This window comes from Neodiprion lecontei, chromosome 4, assembly GCF_021901455.1.
Source record: "Neodiprion lecontei isolate iyNeoLeco1 chromosome 4, iyNeoLeco1.1, whole genome shotgun sequence".
Lineage (NCBI taxonomy): Eukaryota > Metazoa > Arthropoda > Insecta > Hymenoptera > Diprionidae > Neodiprion > Neodiprion lecontei.
In genome coordinates, this window is record NC_060263.1 from 33,298,737 (window position 1) to 33,318,204 (window position 19,468).

At 47.5% G+C, this 19,468-nt stretch overlaps 1 protein-coding gene across 3 annotated transcripts in view; it reads right to left on the reverse strand.

Annotated features, from left to right (window-relative positions):
- LOC107220574 (mental retardation GTPase activating protein homolog 4) overlaps positions 1–19,468 on the reverse strand; it is a 259,594-nt gene that overhangs the window by 133,019 nt on the left and 107,107 nt on the right. For all 3 annotated transcript variants that reach the window (XM_046738441.1, XM_046738440.1, XM_046738439.1), the window contains one exon: positions 8,864–8,953. In XM_046738441.1, coding sequence (XP_046594397.1) covers positions 8,864–8,953 — 90 coding nt within the window. The remainder of the gene's footprint in view (positions 1–8,863; positions 8,954–19,468) is intronic.

Genomic DNA, 19,468 nt, shown 5'->3' on the forward strand with positions numbered 1-19,468 from the left:
TGGCTTGTTCCACAAGTCAATCGGCGTAACGTGTATGATTTGTATCGGTGATAAACTATGCAGTATCGTCGTTGGTAGGACAAATGAAACACCGATGGGCATGAAAATATGTACGAATAAAACAAGGTCGAATAAGGTATGAAATCAGTTTTTCCAACGAAATGGTCTGATCTTAATCTGAGAGAGTAAACCTTGGAGTTCTTACTGAGTGAACAACCATCCTCCGGTACTAAGAGGATCAATATCGTCGACCTGAGTCGATATCTTGGTGGTCGACGACTAGGGGACAGGTCATTACCGCCATCGATTAGATTGTTTGCGATATCGCCTACCGTACCGCGATTCAATTAAAACGAGCAATGAAAACACGAATAGATATCTTACGTCTGTAAAGATCACAGCTAGAAGCTATCTGATTATACCTCGAAGAGAAAAATCTCTTTCGATCGTAGGAAAGTAAAGCAAGACGATATCTTTGGAATGAATCGCAAAATGCGATGGGATCTATGGGATACTATGGGATCCAAAAATGATGAAGGACAATACATATGGCTTCCAGATATCTGGATCGATTAGGTTAGAAGAATTCGACACGTCAGAGTTGAGTAGAAAAAAAATTGATGTGACCTCTGTGAAAACGCATTTGCAGCTCATTTTCATGACAAATTTCGCACGATTTCAAACGTTGTAATTTTACTTTTGACGCAAGACATGACTAAAGAGACGAGAAAATTTGGCTAATATTCCTCCGGGCGCGCATTACGTATGCGATGTCCGAACCTTTCACCGAATCCAAAATTTACTACACCCCGTCATCCATTAAAGTTTGATCGATCAATCAGCTGCGGCATCATTCGACATTGAACCTATCATTAAACGTTATCATTCAATAAAACATATACCTTGAGAAACGTAGCCCGTGAATTTATCGATCCCCAAGTTTGACCCTTTATTCGCGAGCAAGCCTACAATTACACACGAGCCATACGGGAGGCTGGTAAATCCTAAATTGGGTGATTGACAGCCAGACGTCCGTAAGATCCGGCTGCGATAGCTCCGAAGGTTCCAGAGTGACTGGTCACGGTTGGCCAAAGTATTGTCAGTAAAATCCCTGTCGGCATTTGGTACGTCAAACTGGCCAATACCTTCTCGGCTTATGAGTACGTGTTATCTCAGATCGGTAAACACAACGATTAGTCCGCCTAGACGGCACGTTGATTGCCCGAAGAAGACGGAACTATACAGCGAGATGAAGCGCAAGGTGGATCGGTGCAGAAATTCAGAATCGGATCGCTGTTTCTCTTGCGATAAACGTGCAGGCAAACTCTGTGAAAGGTCCACACTCGGGTGCAAGCTATAACCGTTGCGCGATGCGTCTCGAGGAATTCAGTGCTTCGTGCTACCCGTAATATCGACGTCGAGCTAAGATCGCGGACAAAAACTGACGTTCGAACGTTCAAACGTGAAAAACCAGATGACTAGAATACGCTCGGCTCAGCTCGACTCAAGTGCTTAGCGCTGAGACGCGTGTTTACGACACTGCACAAGAGGATGCGACTCCGCTCTGAAGAAAACTGCACTTCGTGCCGAGAGACCCGCGAGATAAATCACACAAACTATGAAGAAAGCCCGTACTGACGATGCGTTTGCGGCTAGGTACGAAGTCTGAACCGAAAATGTGAAAGAGTTCAAAAAACTCAATTCACCCTGTACATGTCAATTGTCCCAAAACTTGGAAACGTGACCGATGATCGGTGAGTATAGTGACGTAGGCGGACGTCCAGACGTCAAAAGTTTGAACGATATCGCATACCACCTGTACAGTCGTTCTATCGACCAACGTAGCGATAAGCCTGCGATTACTTGTCTTGACTCGCCTGGTTTGATCGTTCGTCTTGTCCACGGGGTTCTTACTTTGACGGACGACGACAGAGAATTAAATTTCAACGGTGCGGACGGACGGACTCGAGGATGACTCTTGTAGGTTTCGAATGAAATGGCTTTCGACGATGAGTACGAACCACGTTAGTCGCAGACGCACTTGGCTCAACACGGAAGCTGAACTATGCCGTACCTACGTAACAAGTAAAACACAAGATATACGGTACTTTTGAGACACAGCAATGGCAGAAATATAGCGTTGCGAGCAGATGTTACCGAGGCTAACAATAAGTAAAGAGTCAAGACTCATGAAATTCCCCAGCACTGCACTGACTCAACATATTTCAAAACCTAATTGCACCACTTTATTCATACAGAGAACTATCGAGTTCGCAGTGTGGGTGTGATAGGTGCACAGCATTCGTTATATAACATAATAGCATCCAGGCAAATCGTGTATAGTTTTTTAATTACAGATAAGTATAGATCCCAGCGGTTTGGTCGTTAGCCATTCCGTTTTAACCACACACAGCCGACACAAGAAACGGTGATAAATTTAATTAGCCAATGTAAAAGTAAAACTGACTTGCAAGTAGAAAAAAGGATTATACATCTATCCGCGAAATAAATAAATTCACTTTCAGATACCGGTGCACTCCGTACTCTATAGCTCGCAGGCGTACGTCGGAACGTACGAACTACCTTGAAGGTCAAAAGACGCGACCGAGGTGGACGGAATAATTAGTTCAACACTTTCGGTGGTTAACGAGAACAATGGCAAAGATGCGATTTAATTCGTCGAATGATAAAGGCGTCGTTGGGACAATTACGGAGCACCGACAGGCGGTAATTAAAATGAAGAGATTGAAAGGCGTGGGTGTACCGTAAGGCCCATTGCGTCGACCGGCTGAACTGGAACTAAACGCTCGCGTCGTGTTCCGCACACAATGCGCGCGTTCCGTTGCCACATTCGGCCGGCGTAAAGTGGAGCAATTAATCAAGGGGTCAACGGGTTGCGTCTACTCACCACTCGCGCTCGTCCGCCCACGACCAACGCATAAACTCGGAAAACCATTTACATAGAACTCCGTATAGCCCCGTTACCGCGGACGTGTTTCTCATTGTCACTTGGAGAAACGCGTGATTCCGCGTCTATCTCCCCGTGGGAAAATCTGGGGGTGAAATCTTTCTCCGAGTGTGCAATATTGCGGAGGATCGCGCACGTCCGATCGATGACCCGTGAAAGAGTGCAGTCTTTGTAATATTTTTAAGCGAGTACGGTTGTAGTTAGACGCAAAAAATGAATGAATAATCGTTCCCAGGCAACGTCGACGCGCAGATAGGTAGGTATATGGTGTGTGTGTAGACATATATATGTGTGTGTATATATATATATATATATATATGCACACGAGCATAAAAACTGAAATGCGACGAACAAAAAGTGCGAAGCGACTACTCGTTATCATATTAATTAGAATAGGTACACCGGCTCTGCAGCCAGACCGGCATCGTCGGCAACGCGCGGAAAATACTCATTGTTATCCTCGCTCCTTAGGGGGATCGGCATCAAACCTTGTACCTAGGCCGCGTGTGAATCGGCAAGGAATGCTGACGGCAAAGTCTACTACTACGCGACTCCGAGAAACAATTGAAGACGCGCCTTGTTTCAATATGCAAAAGTATGCATATGTGTAGGTATACGTGTGTATAACGTGCCGACAACGCACGCCGCACGTTACAAGAGGACTCTGCGTTCGTACGTTCGTCTAGCCGTTTTGTTGCCGTATAACATCGTTCTAAGTATTGCCGGATGATAACGAAGATCATTGACCCGGCGAAATGCCGAACCGCAGTTCGCGTGTCCAAGTTCAGTAAAAAGCTAAAAAGTGATCAAAAAGATTTTTTTTTTTTTTTCCATCGAGTAACCACCTGATCCGATAACCGATATCGATATATTCCAGAGATTGGAGACTCTTCGATGTTTTACGATTGGCAATAAACATCGGGTCTGGTCATTGCGGTAATATTGAAATTAGCGGAGGAGTTGCCCGGGCTATTAACTCGCATGATCAAAGTGGTCCGTGTGGATTTCGCCGAAGGCATATCCCCATCCCGAGTGGAACGAGTTCGATTATGCCGATGTACACAAGTGCGGGACGTTTTTTCTCGATCCCTATCTTCTTCAGCTTTATAGCGGGATTCCGTGGCAACAATAGATTCCTTACGCCCACGCCGGAGACAAAGGCTTGCCTCGGCGAGATGACCGTCGGATGGAACGGTCTCAACTGCTGGAACAGATGGGCGCGATGCGGCGATGTAGAACGCTGCGATGTTGTCCGTGACGAAGGTGTGGTGTTGTGCTCGTGGCCGGTGTGTAGGTACCTCGTGCATACGGTTCTCCTCTCTCGGTTACGCAATTTCACGAGGAGCAGGACGCGCGAGGACGGTGACGACACCTCCGCGAATCCGGGAGTGGTCGGACGCGCCTGACGCACTAACCGGCCTCTCGTCCGGGTACACGGTTCGTACATTTCAGGATGTCCGAAAGCTTCTGTCTTGCCGGTATTTGGAAACGTCCACAACGCAGCGTTACAACCGTGGAATGCTTGTCCGGGTTCAAACTTTGATAGCGGTGTCCGTCCGACGCAAGCCCCGCCCCTTACCGACCCGTCAAGGTCAGGTGGCAAAAATTTCACTGCAACATTATTTGCCGATGGCGGGTCCGCGGATACCGCCGTCGCCTATCTCATATATTTTTTTTTTTTTCTTCCACCTTTTTTCCCGCTCGTCTGCCGGGTCCGGAGAGTGGCCGCGCGTTTGTTCTACAAGCGAGAATAATTAGACGAGCCAACGGATCGACGCATCGACCTAATTAGACGCGATCTGGTCGTAATTAAGAAGCGTATCTGCTCGCTAACGACTTTGCTTGTTCCCCGAGCCTGCGACGTTGACCGTCAAATACGGACCATAGAACTGCGTCGATCAAAGGAGAAGAGAGGATTATACGAGATCCCACGGGCATGTTTAAAGGCCTCTTCGAGGAGTCCCCCCTGTACCCCTCCTATCCCAACTGCTGAACGATATGATATCGAAAAGTGGAAAGTATAAAGCGATGCTCGTGAAGTGCACGTGGCGATACAGATATAATAATACGAAAGCTTTTCTCGGATCGACGAATGCTGGCGGTGGGTAAGATGCGCGAGTAGTTCGTACATCCGTTAGCCGCACACAGAGACGCGTCCAACTTGGGATTGAATTCGCATTGAGAAGCTTTGCCTCGCCTCGCCGCACGCCCTCCACCTGGTAAATTATTGCGCGACGATTTAGCGATTGCTTCCGATAGGCTGGCATTCCACTTTGCTTATAGAACCTGCAGGATTCCCCCTTTGCCAGTTGCGTTATGTGCTGCCCCGTTTGACCAGCCAATCTACGATTAGACTTATTTTAGTTTCTCCCGAAGAGATACGTACGCATTCGGACAGACTGTGGGATCTCGGGGCAACCGCGGATGAATGCGAGTAGAACTCGGTACTACCACGGTACGTATTACGGTGGATTAGGATTATCGCAACACGTGTCTGCGCGGATGGATGCCTCGTCTACTCACCCGATACAAAGTACAGGGTCACTCTGTTTAATTGATTGTTACGGCTCGACGATTCAACCGCGACGAATCGTCGGAATCACGATTATCGAAACTGTGACGCGGTGTTCGGATACGTGAATCGCTCCCGGCGATGCCCGCCTGCGCGTTAAAGCACCCGTTTCAAATTCGGACCTCTGCCTTGGCCGACGCCCAACCAGTTCCGCGTACTCTTGATACCAAGCGAGGTACAACCTCTTCGTTACTGGGCCAGTCCAGGCCCCGACTCGACAACATTCAAGGTCAAAGTCACCGAGTCACCAAGTATATCTGGTTTCTTCCAATCTTGTCTGGCGGAAGGCGCGGCATCACCACCACACAGGCCCCGAGGGCGTGACGAAAGCAACCTAATCCCGGCGTGGAAGCCACGTAGAGTGCTCCGTAAGGACTGATTTTCGCTCACATGCCCGCGTTCACGTACGATCGTAATAGGCACCTACCATCACATCGCGGGAGAACGTGGATCTTTGGAATTAGTTCCGATTAATTCTGCGAAGAGTTATGCAGAGACTCCCTAGGAGCTAGCGGGCATCAATCCAAGCTACCAGCGCCAGCTCCCTGGCTGTTAATGAGTCATGTTTAATTGGCGTGGGAAGCCCAGGGCTCTCCGGTACGTTGCGTTACGTTTGTCTATAAGCCGGGTCTCGGACAGTCCCGCGTAAATGCAGCTACCGCACTGCGGTTATAGATAAACCCAGGAAGAAGTCGAACTCGAAGCTTGGCGAGAACGCGGTCCAGGCGTGAGTGCTGAGCCGTGGCGTCAGAGCCGCTGATCCCTGGATCACCACGAACGAAGCTCAGGGCTCGTGTGCGCGGCACTGCTAATTAGATCGTGTAATATTAAAGCGCGAGCTTGCGTGACGGTGTTATTGCATCGATTTGTACGTACGCCCGAGGTACAGGCCCTGCCCAAAGCTCCTGGCTCCTGGCTCAGGTATCTCGGGCCTACGGAGCGTTGAACGTCAAGGTCTTCTTTCACTGTTTTTCATTGTGTTATTTTCTCTCCCTGGCTATGCGAGTCGCACGGTGAACGAAGAAATGTAAATTTTTCAATATTTGTAACGTTTGAAATTCAATACTACCAATCTGGTTCAAGTTTTGTGTAGTAGTTTGTGGGTTGGACTCCGTTGTTCACTGTTGAGCTGCCGCTGTTGTTCCTTCCTTTTCATCTGTTACTCGGAATGTATTAGCATTTCTATACCGCCGGCGGTTGGCTGGCTGGTGTATTTATTTCAAGAAGGAACTTCTCGTACGTCGGCACTTTCACGTATATATTCTTCCGCACACGCGCGCGTTAGGCTTGATGATAATTTGTGGGTAACGAACGAATTCATCACAATGATTATGAATTGAAACGTGCAGGTATTACCACAACACGTTGTTACATCGAAGCCTGGACTTTTGATCTTGCGAATATAAGGCTACGAAAGAAAGCTGGCCATCTCAGAGTTTTAGAGTTCTTTCGTGTATTGCAGTAGTTTTATTTCCAAGGCTTGTAGCCGCAAGGAAACACGTACGTACCTACCCATCGACCTTCACTCATCCCTCTGTCAGACGCGGAATGTCGCTTTGTATGCAGAAATACAGAAAGGCGCGGTCTCTTTCCAAGCAGGTTCAGGTTATTTCAAGCATGTGGAACGAAGAAATAAGAGAAGAAGAAAGAGAGGGAATCGTCGACGGAGACTCACCGCGGGGCAAAGAGCCTCTTGAGCAATACGACATTTCCTACGGAAAGACGTCTGTACGTATCCACAAACTTTTGCACTTAGGTTTACAGAAACAAGCCTCTTCCAACGTTTACGAATCTTTCCAAGTATAAATAATTCACCTGCCATTCGAGAACCCGTCAATGTTACATTTTCCCGATTACGATTCCGGTTACTTATACTCTCAATTTATCTTCATACCGCGGATCATTTACCGGAGAGTAGACAGTATTTTAACGATCAAGAAATGCAAATTCTCCCACTGAGCAAACAGACATAAATTTATAGAATTTCGATAATTATCCGTCGTAACTATAACTCTGGGTAAAAGTCAATTTGATTCAATATAAAACATAAAATACGGATAAAACGTATACCCAAGTCTGAAAACAAGTTTCGAGACAAACTACCTGCCGAACATCGACTGGTTGCCATCTAATTCAGGAGACTAACAGGTTTCTATTTCGCGCAAATTGCATCTACGGGTCAATTAATTAGCATCGCAACGCGACGGGAGGAGGAAATAACCGTTCAACGCCTGTGTCAGGTTGATCTAGTACGAAGGTGGGACGATGAAATCTCACTGTTCGTTGACAAACGGACTAATTTCTGAAATGACGGAGTGCCCTCCCCACGATATGTATATATACGTACATATAAATATATATACATTACCTACATAAGCATACCTCGAAGAGGAGTTCACCCACGGATCCTCGCCGCGTTTGAGACACGCCGCTGCTCGCAGATCGCGTTAGGCAGGGACGAGGTGGCGGAGAAAGGTTGCCTTTCTCGAATCGAGCGTTCTCCTTGCTCGCAAGCTCTAATGTGCGTGGCGCATGCCGGGCAACGTCACGCCCGTCCGGCCTCCGCCTCGTCCGCCGTTCTCCCTGGACACGGTAAAGCAGTCGGTCGGACCGGGAAGTTTTATGCGACGATCGAATCCTTCGAGGAAACATAACCGAAAAAAAACCGACCGGACCATTGCGATTTCATCGAAATTTGTGACTCCTCCTTTCAGCACGTTAGCTTCTCTCTCCGTAGAATTACGACGATGCGGCAAATTGCCGGTATCTTATGGCTCGCTCCGTTCGGAAATCAAGCGTCATCGCTAACTAAGGACGAGACCGCTGTAAGCGTAGACAGTTCCCGTTCCGGAAAAGGCAAAGTTTCCGGTTCGACACCTTGTTGCGAGTCGAGCTAATCGGTTTTCGGCTAGAAACGTGCCGGTGCCTCGCGCCCCGTTTCTTGCTACTTCGGAGCCTGTGTGACGCAGACGGAGTTGAAGTATGGGACAAACGTCGAAAGCAATTGGCTAAGTCCCAGCGATTTGACTGCCGTCACGTTTTAAGGCCAATTTCCATTGCCGGCGAATCAGCAACGCTGCCAATTGCCATTCTCAGGGTTGAAATCCCTGCCGATCTTTCGCACGATCGCCAGATCTGTGCGGATAAACTTCAATATTGGTGCATAGGGAAATCTGGTTTTCGTTTTTTTTTTTTTTTTTGTTCTTTCTTTAATCCTTACTCACTTATTTCTGCGCGTATCAACCCCGGCATTGAATTTCGGCGATACCGTGGCCGTAGTTGTGAAAAAAAAAAATGATGTATCAATCGAGATATGTACTCACCTCCCTAGACGTGGGGGCCCCCAGGATGTAGGGGCTGTCCGGACGGCGGGGCGCACTGGCCCACCGCTTGCTCGAGAGCTCGCTCTCCTCCTGTAAAAAGAAAGAGGAGTTTTAATGGCCGTTATTAATTAGCTCATGAAATTTAAGGGGAGCCTTTCATTTAGCCATTTCTTATACTTCGGCTCGTTCTTGCCGCGTAAGGCTGTAACGACTCGATGCTCCGATAACAAGATGAGAAAAATAACGACTGCCATTAAGCATGTACATGTACATTATATATACATATACATACGTATATGTACGTCGATACGTTGATACGTCATAAATTGTTTTCACCACTTACCGATCCACGCCCGTTACATTCGATTTCAAAAAAGACTCGTAAGGATGCAGCAGGATTTTTGGGTACATATGGCTGAATCTAGTCACACATCATGCACGCAACGTACGTAATTGAATCTGCGATTTCATAACTAAACGAAACGGGCGAAAACTAGTCAGAGAGAAAAGGCTCCTTCGTTGCCACAACCTCCCCGGATGATTTATCTAACTGAAGAAAGATTCGCATTCTCATGGCACAGAAATTACAGTTTCACGAGCGAAACACGCATGGCGCGTTGAACTTGCACAAAATTTAGTAGACGACCGTCGACTGATCGTGAGTGTCAATGTGTAACTATTTGATTGTCAGTGCGGGCGATAAAGTCACCGTCAGCTTTAAATAAGGCTTGATACCGGCTGTTTCAAACGTAATATAAGAGGTCATGAAATAGGGTACGTGATAAATTAGTGGCGATATATGTATATAATAATATCATACAGTTTACCTGAATGTGAGTTACGATGTGACGTAAATTATACGAATCGTCTTCGCGTCGGTTCTGCTATACAGGAAGACAATAAAACCCTTGTTCACCTCGTCGGCAATAAAAGACAGGATCGTCACGGTGATAATAATAATCTACGCACAATTGAGATCCGGCGTGATTCATGAACGGTATAATGGTAATAATTATACCCCGATAAAATTTCACTACTATATAGCGTGCGTCGTTCTTGCGGTGCTACACGCAACAGCTGGAACAGTGCGAACTCTAGTTATATACCTACTGGTACAAAGCGTATTTTATATTCGCGCTATAAATTAAACGCGTTCCGTGATTCATGCAGGCCTGTAGTCGACGTATTGTGCATTGTGATCCCAGTTCGAAGCCGAACCGTATGTAGTAATAGTATACCGTAGGCATCCCAGCGCACAACGACAAGTCGGCTCTCACGCCGCGACACCTGGTATAATAACAGTCGCGCGCACATCGATTGCCATTAGGCCGCAGTAACCGTCGGTAACAATCCGCATTAAAATCGCAACAATTTCCGCAAAATAGCAGTCAGTAATATCGACGGAACCGCGAGTGTGTTTAAAGTTACTTGAAAATGGCCAGCGCGACGTTTTTACGCGTCCTGAAAACTGCATTGAAAGAACGATTACACCGTGCGACTGTGAGAGCAATTAACCCAACCTATGGAGCGAAAGCTCCAATTCCAATCTTATTCTTTTCTTTCCAAGAACAAGACTTGTATACCTAGCTGGATAGATCGCGGTTACGCCAAAGGCCAACGAATGCTAATAGATCAATTACCGGCGAGGCATTTCAATAAAGTATAGGACTAACGACATTTACTTTGCATGCCCGCTGCTAGAGCCGCGTGCGATGGAGTCGTCATATAATAATTAAGAGCAATATCTCGGTCCGGTATCAACCGGGTACGGTGGAACAGTGCGTTTAGGTGCGCGGTGCTCGGCGATCCCTTGTACTTTACGTATGCGTGTTTATTCCTCGTCTCAAACCCCGCGCGCGTATTATCCCATCTCGGTTTTCTTGCAGGACCAATGCGAATCAACTCTACGTAGGCGAGGGCAGTTATTAAAACGTCGAAACAATTATATCTTCACGTACGCCAACGTGCGGCACTGCAGGCGGATAGAAATGCGAACAATAATTGCTTGCAGCCTTCTTACCGCGCGGTTCCGCGACTCCGGCAAACAAACCGTGCGTCGCAGGCCACCCATGATGACGCGGTTCGGTATTACATGCACACGAGCGATATGTCGGCAGAAAATCTGGTCACAATTTGTCGGGCATCCCGAGACGGTCGTTGGAATCGCGGGTTTTTCACCTACGGAGTTACGGCTTAATAAACGGCTAGACGGTAGCCGCGATCTCGCGGGAATATTTATCGACGAAGCGTGTTGAAAAATCACGGCGCCAGACGCCGGGGGCACCCTGCGTATATTTCAAACAAGTAGAAATTCTAACGGCCCGAGGTGCTTCTGCTGAAATGTCGTCGGCTCGGATCCGCGGTCGCGTGTAGCGCCGACTTAATCGAACACAACTCAGCAGCCGGCGCGTGTAGGCATACGGTACATTCGGCATGCATATGCAGAGAGGCGGCGGCATTGAATTCAGCCGTTTTTTTCACCGGCCAATTCACCGTTTAATCATGCCGATCCGGGACCGAGTACCTGACGGCAATCGAATGAGGAAAAGAATGTTCATTTTCGTCTTATCACCCGCATCGCGAGACGCCCGCAGACCTGCGGCAGGAAGTTACGACTCCAAGGGACAAGATGGAGATACGCGATAGCTCAAGTCAAGTGAGTCTAGGCTAGGTTAGGCTTAGCTGGGTCACGTGGATGAATCGAAGTCGGCGTTGCAGCTGTTCGTCCGGCTAGACGTAGCTGCAGAGATACGAGGAACGGATTGCGGTGTTTTCTCGTGTGTAACACGGGTGGAGGTCCGGTTTTTACTCAGATCCGCAAATTGAATAATTGCAAAATTACATCGGGATTAAATTATCATAAGTGAGACGTGGGAAACTCCGCGCTGACCTGAGTCCACGCGATACTTCCGTGAGGAACCCGCGAAATCTCCAGCCACTCGAGATGGATGCGAGATATCCATCGACCGAAACGGCGGTCGGTCGGTTCGACGAAGAGACGATTGAATCGTCGGTGCGAAATCACGATAACTATTGACGCGCCGATGCAACTCCCGTCGATGGATTTGCGAACCGTAATGACGGTGCAATTTCATATTGCTTTTCGGCCCTCCGCGAACGAGCGGCGGAAGCAATCGACGAATTTCCGAGAGTTCAAGCTGGTCAATTTTCATATGAACCTCGAGATGCGTGATCCGCGGCCGAACATCGGAGCATCTGATTATCGTGAAATCAATTACTGACTGACCGGTATCCGCGACTTGCGTAACTTGAAGTTACGGAAATCAATCAATTCATCATTCTCAAGACGAGCACTTTTAGTAACGTTAACTTTATTTCGCAACCGCCCTTGTTATCACTTTTATCAGTGTTGTTTGCTGCTGCAATTTTTTTTTTTTGTTTTGACTGGATAAATTTTAAATCCGACATTCCCACTTACAATTAGATTTGCTCCTACTAATCGATTCAATGTTATTAGAAAGACAACACGAAACTTAACGATGCATATTATCACATTATATTAAATATGGTATTATATCCTTGACAGATTATTAACTGATTGTGATTACGCACGAAAACAGTTGCAACATCCACGTAGACATAACTTACGAACGCGCACTTTACTAGATTACTTTCGCTAGATTTCTCCCATTTTCCGTCTGTAATGTGGCGAAATTGCTTTTGGAATTGGATCGGCTCCTTTGGGAATACCGCACGCGACATGCAAGAGAGAATTTAATTTTAGGTACCAACCCACCGCCCGGCGTCCCGTTTTCTGTAAACTACGTAATCCTACGAACCCATATTTGGATCGGCGCGGCGGTGCAATAAGTAGGTTTGAAAGAGGTGCACGGGAGCGTTACGCGGTCTGCGTTAACTTACGTATTGCATAAGAAAACAAGCGCGGTTCTATAGATACGCCTATAATGTATACATATACAGCGTATATATCAAGAAAATCGTAGTTCAAAGGTAACGAAAGTTAATCCTTATACCACCTGCGCACGTACCTACGTACAGATGCAACGTCAGACCAGTTCGGAGTATACGACTAAGACGGACTGATTACGACTCTCTGACGCAAGTAAAATTTTCACTGGAAAGTCACGAGATCCCGCGAGATATGGCAAAAAAGAAAAAAAAAAAAAATTGCAATTTCTCACGCTGATCCACGGCCTGCGCGCGAATTGCTTAACCTCATTTGCCAAGTGAATTACGATACCTGAAACGACGGTAAATTAATACTATACGCTCTATAAAAACTTGCGCCTGTGATAATGATTTGCAACGCACTTCGGATGCTGGGTGCTGTACAGCGAAGCAGGGTACGATCAAAAACTCTACTCCTTCGCCCGAAAACCCTGCCCTCTTCGAATGAATTCGACTTTCGCGCGATGTCTCTTGTATACCGTGATAAAAAATATCGAATAAAAATATATCAGTCTTTGTGCTTGAATATGAAAAATCGACTTTAGATTAACTCACGTCGTGATTTGTAGATCCGGAGACAACTATTGTGTACAAAAAAAAAAAAAAAAAGGTTTCATTTTTGTTCCCGACTGTGTCATAGGTACACAGTGAAACGCAAACGCAATTCCCAATTGTTTCGGATGGCCTAGGTGACTTGATTATCGGTAGGTGTGCGTGTGCGTACGCGCATGTGTATAAATGTAATCGAGCCCGTGCGCCGGGGTCGATAAGTAGTAGCGACGTGAGAAGGCATTGGTTACATAACGCCTATATTAGCGGAATATTCATAATATTAATTGTGCAACTGAACTTATTATATACCCATTACGAAGGGTCCGGTTAGAAAGGCTACCTGGCTGCTGCTACCTGGCTACTCGAGCCGACAGAGCCAGTCGCCTCATTATGCTTGGCAGCAGTTGTTTAAGCATTTACGTTCAGTTCAGCCTGGGCTCAAAGTGAATTACCCACCTACCGCTTGGCCGCGTTGAATTTGAAAAACGGCCTTCTCTCCCTGCGTCCATCAACGAACCCATCTCTCCGGGCGGAATCCCGCGATCAACGCGCGATTGTCCGAGAACAGAGGGGGAGAGGGGGAATGAATTCAACGAAACATCCCGCGCAAGAGGGCAAGAGAATACGAAAGTTTATACAGCGGAGGTCAGGTTCGATGAAAAATATGACACGTGGAAAGGCGACGCGTGAATCTGCACGAGTAGAAAGTTCCGCGTGGTACAAGACTTTGGGAAGATTCGCAGAAGATGGGGGTCCCTACGGATACGGCGGAGAGATTCAGGACACGTGTCGGATCCGCACGAGACTGACTGCAACTAATTACCTACCCGCCTCACTCACTCACTCACTCACTCCCTCACTCACTCATTTACTCCGCCGGGAATATCGCGGAATATATTAAGAGCGGTACCGAAGGGATCCACGTAAATTTCATGACGCTACGTTTAATGATCAAATGCCCCGAAGGCGAGAGGGCGAATCGCGGTTTAATTCGGTAATCGTGCGTGTCCGTGTATTCAATTTACAAGTAAGCACCGCGCCCCGAGGGATACTTTCAAGCTACGCTCAAGACATACCCGAGACTTTCCGGGCGAGTTGGCTGTCAAATCTCGAGACAGGCGGGGGCGCTTGGTTAATAAAATCCAAGTCGCGGACGCATCCCAACTCCAGCTACCGTTGTCCTCGCGGCAGGTGATACTCTGCAACTTTTTGCTCAACGCTCTAAAAACACATTAGAGATTCTGAGACACGACCGCGTGACGTTTAGATTGAAATTTTATTCGACTTCCTACTCGCCTGCCAAGTTCTACGCGAGTCATTGTTCATGGAATAAATGTTTATTTACCCTGGGACCATTAACAATAACTCACTCTTGTTGAAAGCAGCGTTAGGTTTCCCGCGATACGAGGAACGAACTCGGGCATTAGGCATACGGTAAATTGGTAGTAAAAACGATCGTGCTACTCTACACCTGCGGAGAAGAAACGCCGCAGCTCTGATATTTCCTTGCCATTTGAATAACGACTTTGCTCCTGGCTTGACTTATTCTTTAATTAATTTCCGTCCAACGATTTATTGCGTATTCCACAGATGCAGATTAGATCCGTATACATCGGTACCACTTAATTATAAGGTTGACGCGTGGCACCGCGGTGGCCATTCCTTACACCGGAGCAGCAGCGGTTATCCGGTCATAGACAGCGGACCAGTCGGGCTCGTCTAACGCATGCAAATCGCTAAATATCGCCACGCGCTATTGCCGCAACTTAACCGGAGCAAGCCGCCGCGGCCAGGGCGTGTCTGACGGCTCGCGACTCGGCGAGAGATCCTCGGAGCTTGTCGAAAACAGTCCGCGGTAAGGAAGACGAACTGCGCTTCTCTCTCCGACCCTTCTTTTTAAATTACTTCTTGGTCCTCTTTAGTGTAACGTTTGACATTGACTGTTACAGCGAAACGGAGGCTGCGCGTAAGCGCGAAACGACAGGTTGATGTACGACGGCGAGCACCGCCGTGGCGGATTTTCAACTCCATCTCACACCTTCGATATATCTTTGATCCTGATGGGAGCAGTCGGGGACCACCGCGGCCCTCGATAACCGCATGACTGGTGGAAGGCGAATAATAATTGGGTGATGCTAGCAGAGCAAAAGAAGCAGCCTCGCAATCGGCAGCGCAGGGGCAGCGCCTCGAAAGTTGGCCCGATTATCATTTAAATTAAATGCGATGCAGGAAGCTTGCTTTTGTCGTGTGCGGATTGGATTGGAGCGGACGGCGCGCTCGTCGGGAGTCGGTGCGGCTGGAGTTACCCGAACGCAATGCGGTCGAACGGAGTGGGAAAATAAATCAAGGAAGTTGGAAGACAGCTGACGTCCGGGAGGACCTGCAGCCGGTCCGCGCGGTTTTGGCAGGATCAGCAATGCGGAGCGACGTATCTTCGTAATTGATCTGCCCGACGTCGTTGCAATACCGCGCGTCTTATCCGTAAGTACGGCGGGGCCACCGGACGGACGGTTGTCTTCCGTCTTCGGTCAATGCCGGTGAATAATTTCGGACAGCACTACGCGTAACAGGATTGATTTACGACGCAAATTATTTATTTGCCATTACTTTTTTTTACGAAGACTTGTATTTTTTCATTTTCTTCTTGTCTTTATTCCTCCGCCGCGACGACGAACGTCGACGCGTGCGTGAGATAACGTCAGTAAAAACGTTGAAAGAAATTGGGGGTCCGATTTTCTGCTATCGGACGATTCGCGCGCAAACCGTCAATTTGATCGATCTCTTCGCGTGCGTCGTGCAATTGTAATCGAAGGCGATCGTGGTTTCGATCAGCGGTGCATAACTGATAAACAGTTGCCAAGAAGATTCGGAGATGACGTATTCAATAAGGAAGACAACGACGGCCTTGATTTATGGGTGCATTATTATCCCCTGCTAGGCACAACTACCGGCTAGCCCGTCGTACACCGGCACGCTACCGTGCCCCATCGGACACCTTTGAACCCCGTTCGATCGATTGGTGCTCGGCGGACGCTGGCAGAGAGCAGAAGCGATTCACCGTCACTTTGAGAACGGCCTCCAGGCCCGATCCGTAATGGAATTTGATTGCGCTCCTCAGCGACCCGCTCCTGGGGCTCGGGCACAAAAATTACCGCTAATATCTACTTTCCAAGCCGGTTGTCACCATTGTCGATGTGTATATATAGATACAACGCTGTGTAGCCGGTCTCTCGAGGAACGATAACTATGTTCTACAAGTCACGTTCAAGATTGACCCCAGAGTCCGGCGACGGCTTGCATTTTGCGGTCAGATCATTGGGAGATTAATATTTTCCGCGTAAACGTCAACGTAGAATGTCCGAGAATGGATTGTTCCGTCTGACACGCCGGGAGATAAGCCCAGGGAAACATTGCCGACTCGCAAGCAGCGATGAGGACGCGATAAACACCTGACGCCGAGGATCAGACTCGAGGATTAGGAAATCATCGTGTTCAACGTACGTCCAGATAACCACCTGTTTTCCGAATTAAAAATAAATATCCCAAGGTGTTCACCGTTAACAACTGGATGCTGGGGATAACAGCCAGACGTGAAATCTTCACCCCAACTGTTTCAATTATCCCGTAAAGTTAACACCTGTCGATCCTCGCATCGCTTTCTAAATTTTCGATACAGCTGATTTGTCGTGGTGGAGTTTATCGAATTTGTTGGAAGAAATATTTTGTCAGCGTGCCATTTGGCACGACTGAAAGTGGGTGCGCCGAAAAGTCAATTGACAGCTTTTTGACGAATTTATTCAACCGGTTCAGAAAAGAAACGGGTCTCGGGCCTAATTGATTAATTCTCATTAAGAGTTGTATACCAATAACGCCCGAATGTCCGCCGCGCCCTTAAGAGGCAATCCGTATTGGTCGTTACACGAGGAGAAAAATCAAGCGAAGAAATTAATCGGCACAGATACGCATCATGACAGCAGTGAACACCGAGAACGATTCGATCTCAGTTATTTTAACGAATGTCATTACTCGAAGATTGAGATTCCACCGAGGCTCTTTCCATGTTCCCCACTCCCAAGAATGAAATCAAGAACTTTCGAGCCGAAACGTAGAGCAGATTTGCATGTCAGGCGAAAACCGATTACCAACACGCCGCCGAGAATAGCACCGGTTTCATCCAGTTCACTGATTTAGCTGAGGCTCATCGGCATGCGACAAGGTCTCAGGTGCAGCGCTGTGGTTAATATTATCACAACCTGCTCCCTGCATTGACATCAGGTAACGAGCTTACGAGGTGCTGCGTATCGACACCGGAGATAACTAGTGCGGACCACCCAAGCATCGGTTTTGCCGTCTACCATCTGGGTACCACCGCAGGGCAGGACTGCGGACCGTCTAGACTTTGGAGTGTCACGTGCGACGAACCCGATCGGAGAAAACTGGGAAGGGGATAAGCGGCTTCGTGCGTCGAGGTGTGGAAAGATGCTAGGAATATTTTTACCGATAAGATATTTACGATCGATATCGAATCGCTGATATATAAACGGGGTGCCGATGTGGTGCAGGTCGGCGAAATCCGTATACCGGTCCGGCCCACCAGACGCCTGAAGCAAAGTGCATATCCTCGTCCCGAGTATCTCCTTTACGTGTGTAAATTGGTGCCGAATGGTGCCGCCGTTGATACTGTTGCCGTACAAGACGAGGCGTAACAAAACAAGTAAAGGAAATAATCAGAGGAATAGCAAAAGAAGCAAGGCAGCCGGAGAAGTAAGGACTTAAATCGGTTAGAAGGTTTGAAGAGAAGAAAGAAAGAAAAAGGATGCAGCGATACGTGCGTGGGCAAACAGGGCCGGTCCTGCCTGCCCGTCGAGCCGACGTCGCGTCGATACAAATACACCGAGGATGGACGTCGAGGATGTTCACGCCCGCGTTACAAGATCGGCACGATCGCCCGGATTCTGGAATATCATGATATTTAAATGTCAAGAGATACCCATCAACCGAGCCCATCCATACTCTCGGTTTGCCTGGCGCGTTGCGTATATTTAAACTCTGTCTGTTATCTGCGATCTGCGTGCCACAGCGCGTCTGTGTGCTGTAACGTCGTGTCGGTGGTTGGGTACTTTCTACGTCCGTATGGGTGGACGTAGGCACTTGCGACCAATATGCCTCTCCGCTGCAACGGACTTACACAAGGGAACGAGTCATATCGCGAGACGTTAATACGTGCAGCATACTTAACCGACAGTGGTAACGGCGACAGTTTTTTCGAGTCGCCTTAACACCGAGCGAATTAGTTCTAATTAGTTAAGTCGCCATATTCGAAAGGAATAAAGAGAAGGTAAGATGCGATCTTTTTGCAGTAGCCGTATCGTAAACATTCCCCAGATATGCATCTTTGACAGTACCCATGGGGCCCCATTCGTAATTAGCATAAATGCGCTTTTACCCAGTACGCCGCGTACTGCGATGTTAAATTTACATCTGACGCAAGGTGCTTGCCAACTCTCTGACTATCCAGTTTCATGATCCTCCGCCACTTATCTTCGTTCTCCTCTCTTTGCCGATACCTCTTCGTTGATCATCAGATAAATCACGTTTTAGTCGGATTCAGTCTCGCTGTGAAATTGAAATCTTACGGATAACAGCTACTGCGAACGCAGAAAAAATGCCAACAATTATCAGCTGAAACAGATTCAAAATCGAATAAGTATGAACTCAACGAAACGAAGATCATCCTACAGTTGAACACGAGAGACGCAGCATCTCTTGACCGATGCGGTTTAATCAGTATGTATATTAAATGCACTGGATCACCTTGACGAATCCTGTATGCGAGCAATAAAAGTTGCTGCTTTTAAATTACGGCGTAGAAAGTATAGTAATTGCTAATTGATTGACGTTACTGTGATTAATAAAGACAGGTGGTGACAGACGAAGCACGTATGTCGTGGATAACGTCTCCGCTGCCCTATAACCATAAATTTAATAAAACTGGGGATCTGTGTTTAGAGGCTGAGTACCTAATAAAAGTTTAATTGTAGCAATCATCCAAGTTGACGGTAGGCAGTAGGTTCCGCCGTCTGTTGTCACACCGATGAAGCGACTTCGTAAATTGTTCTAGTG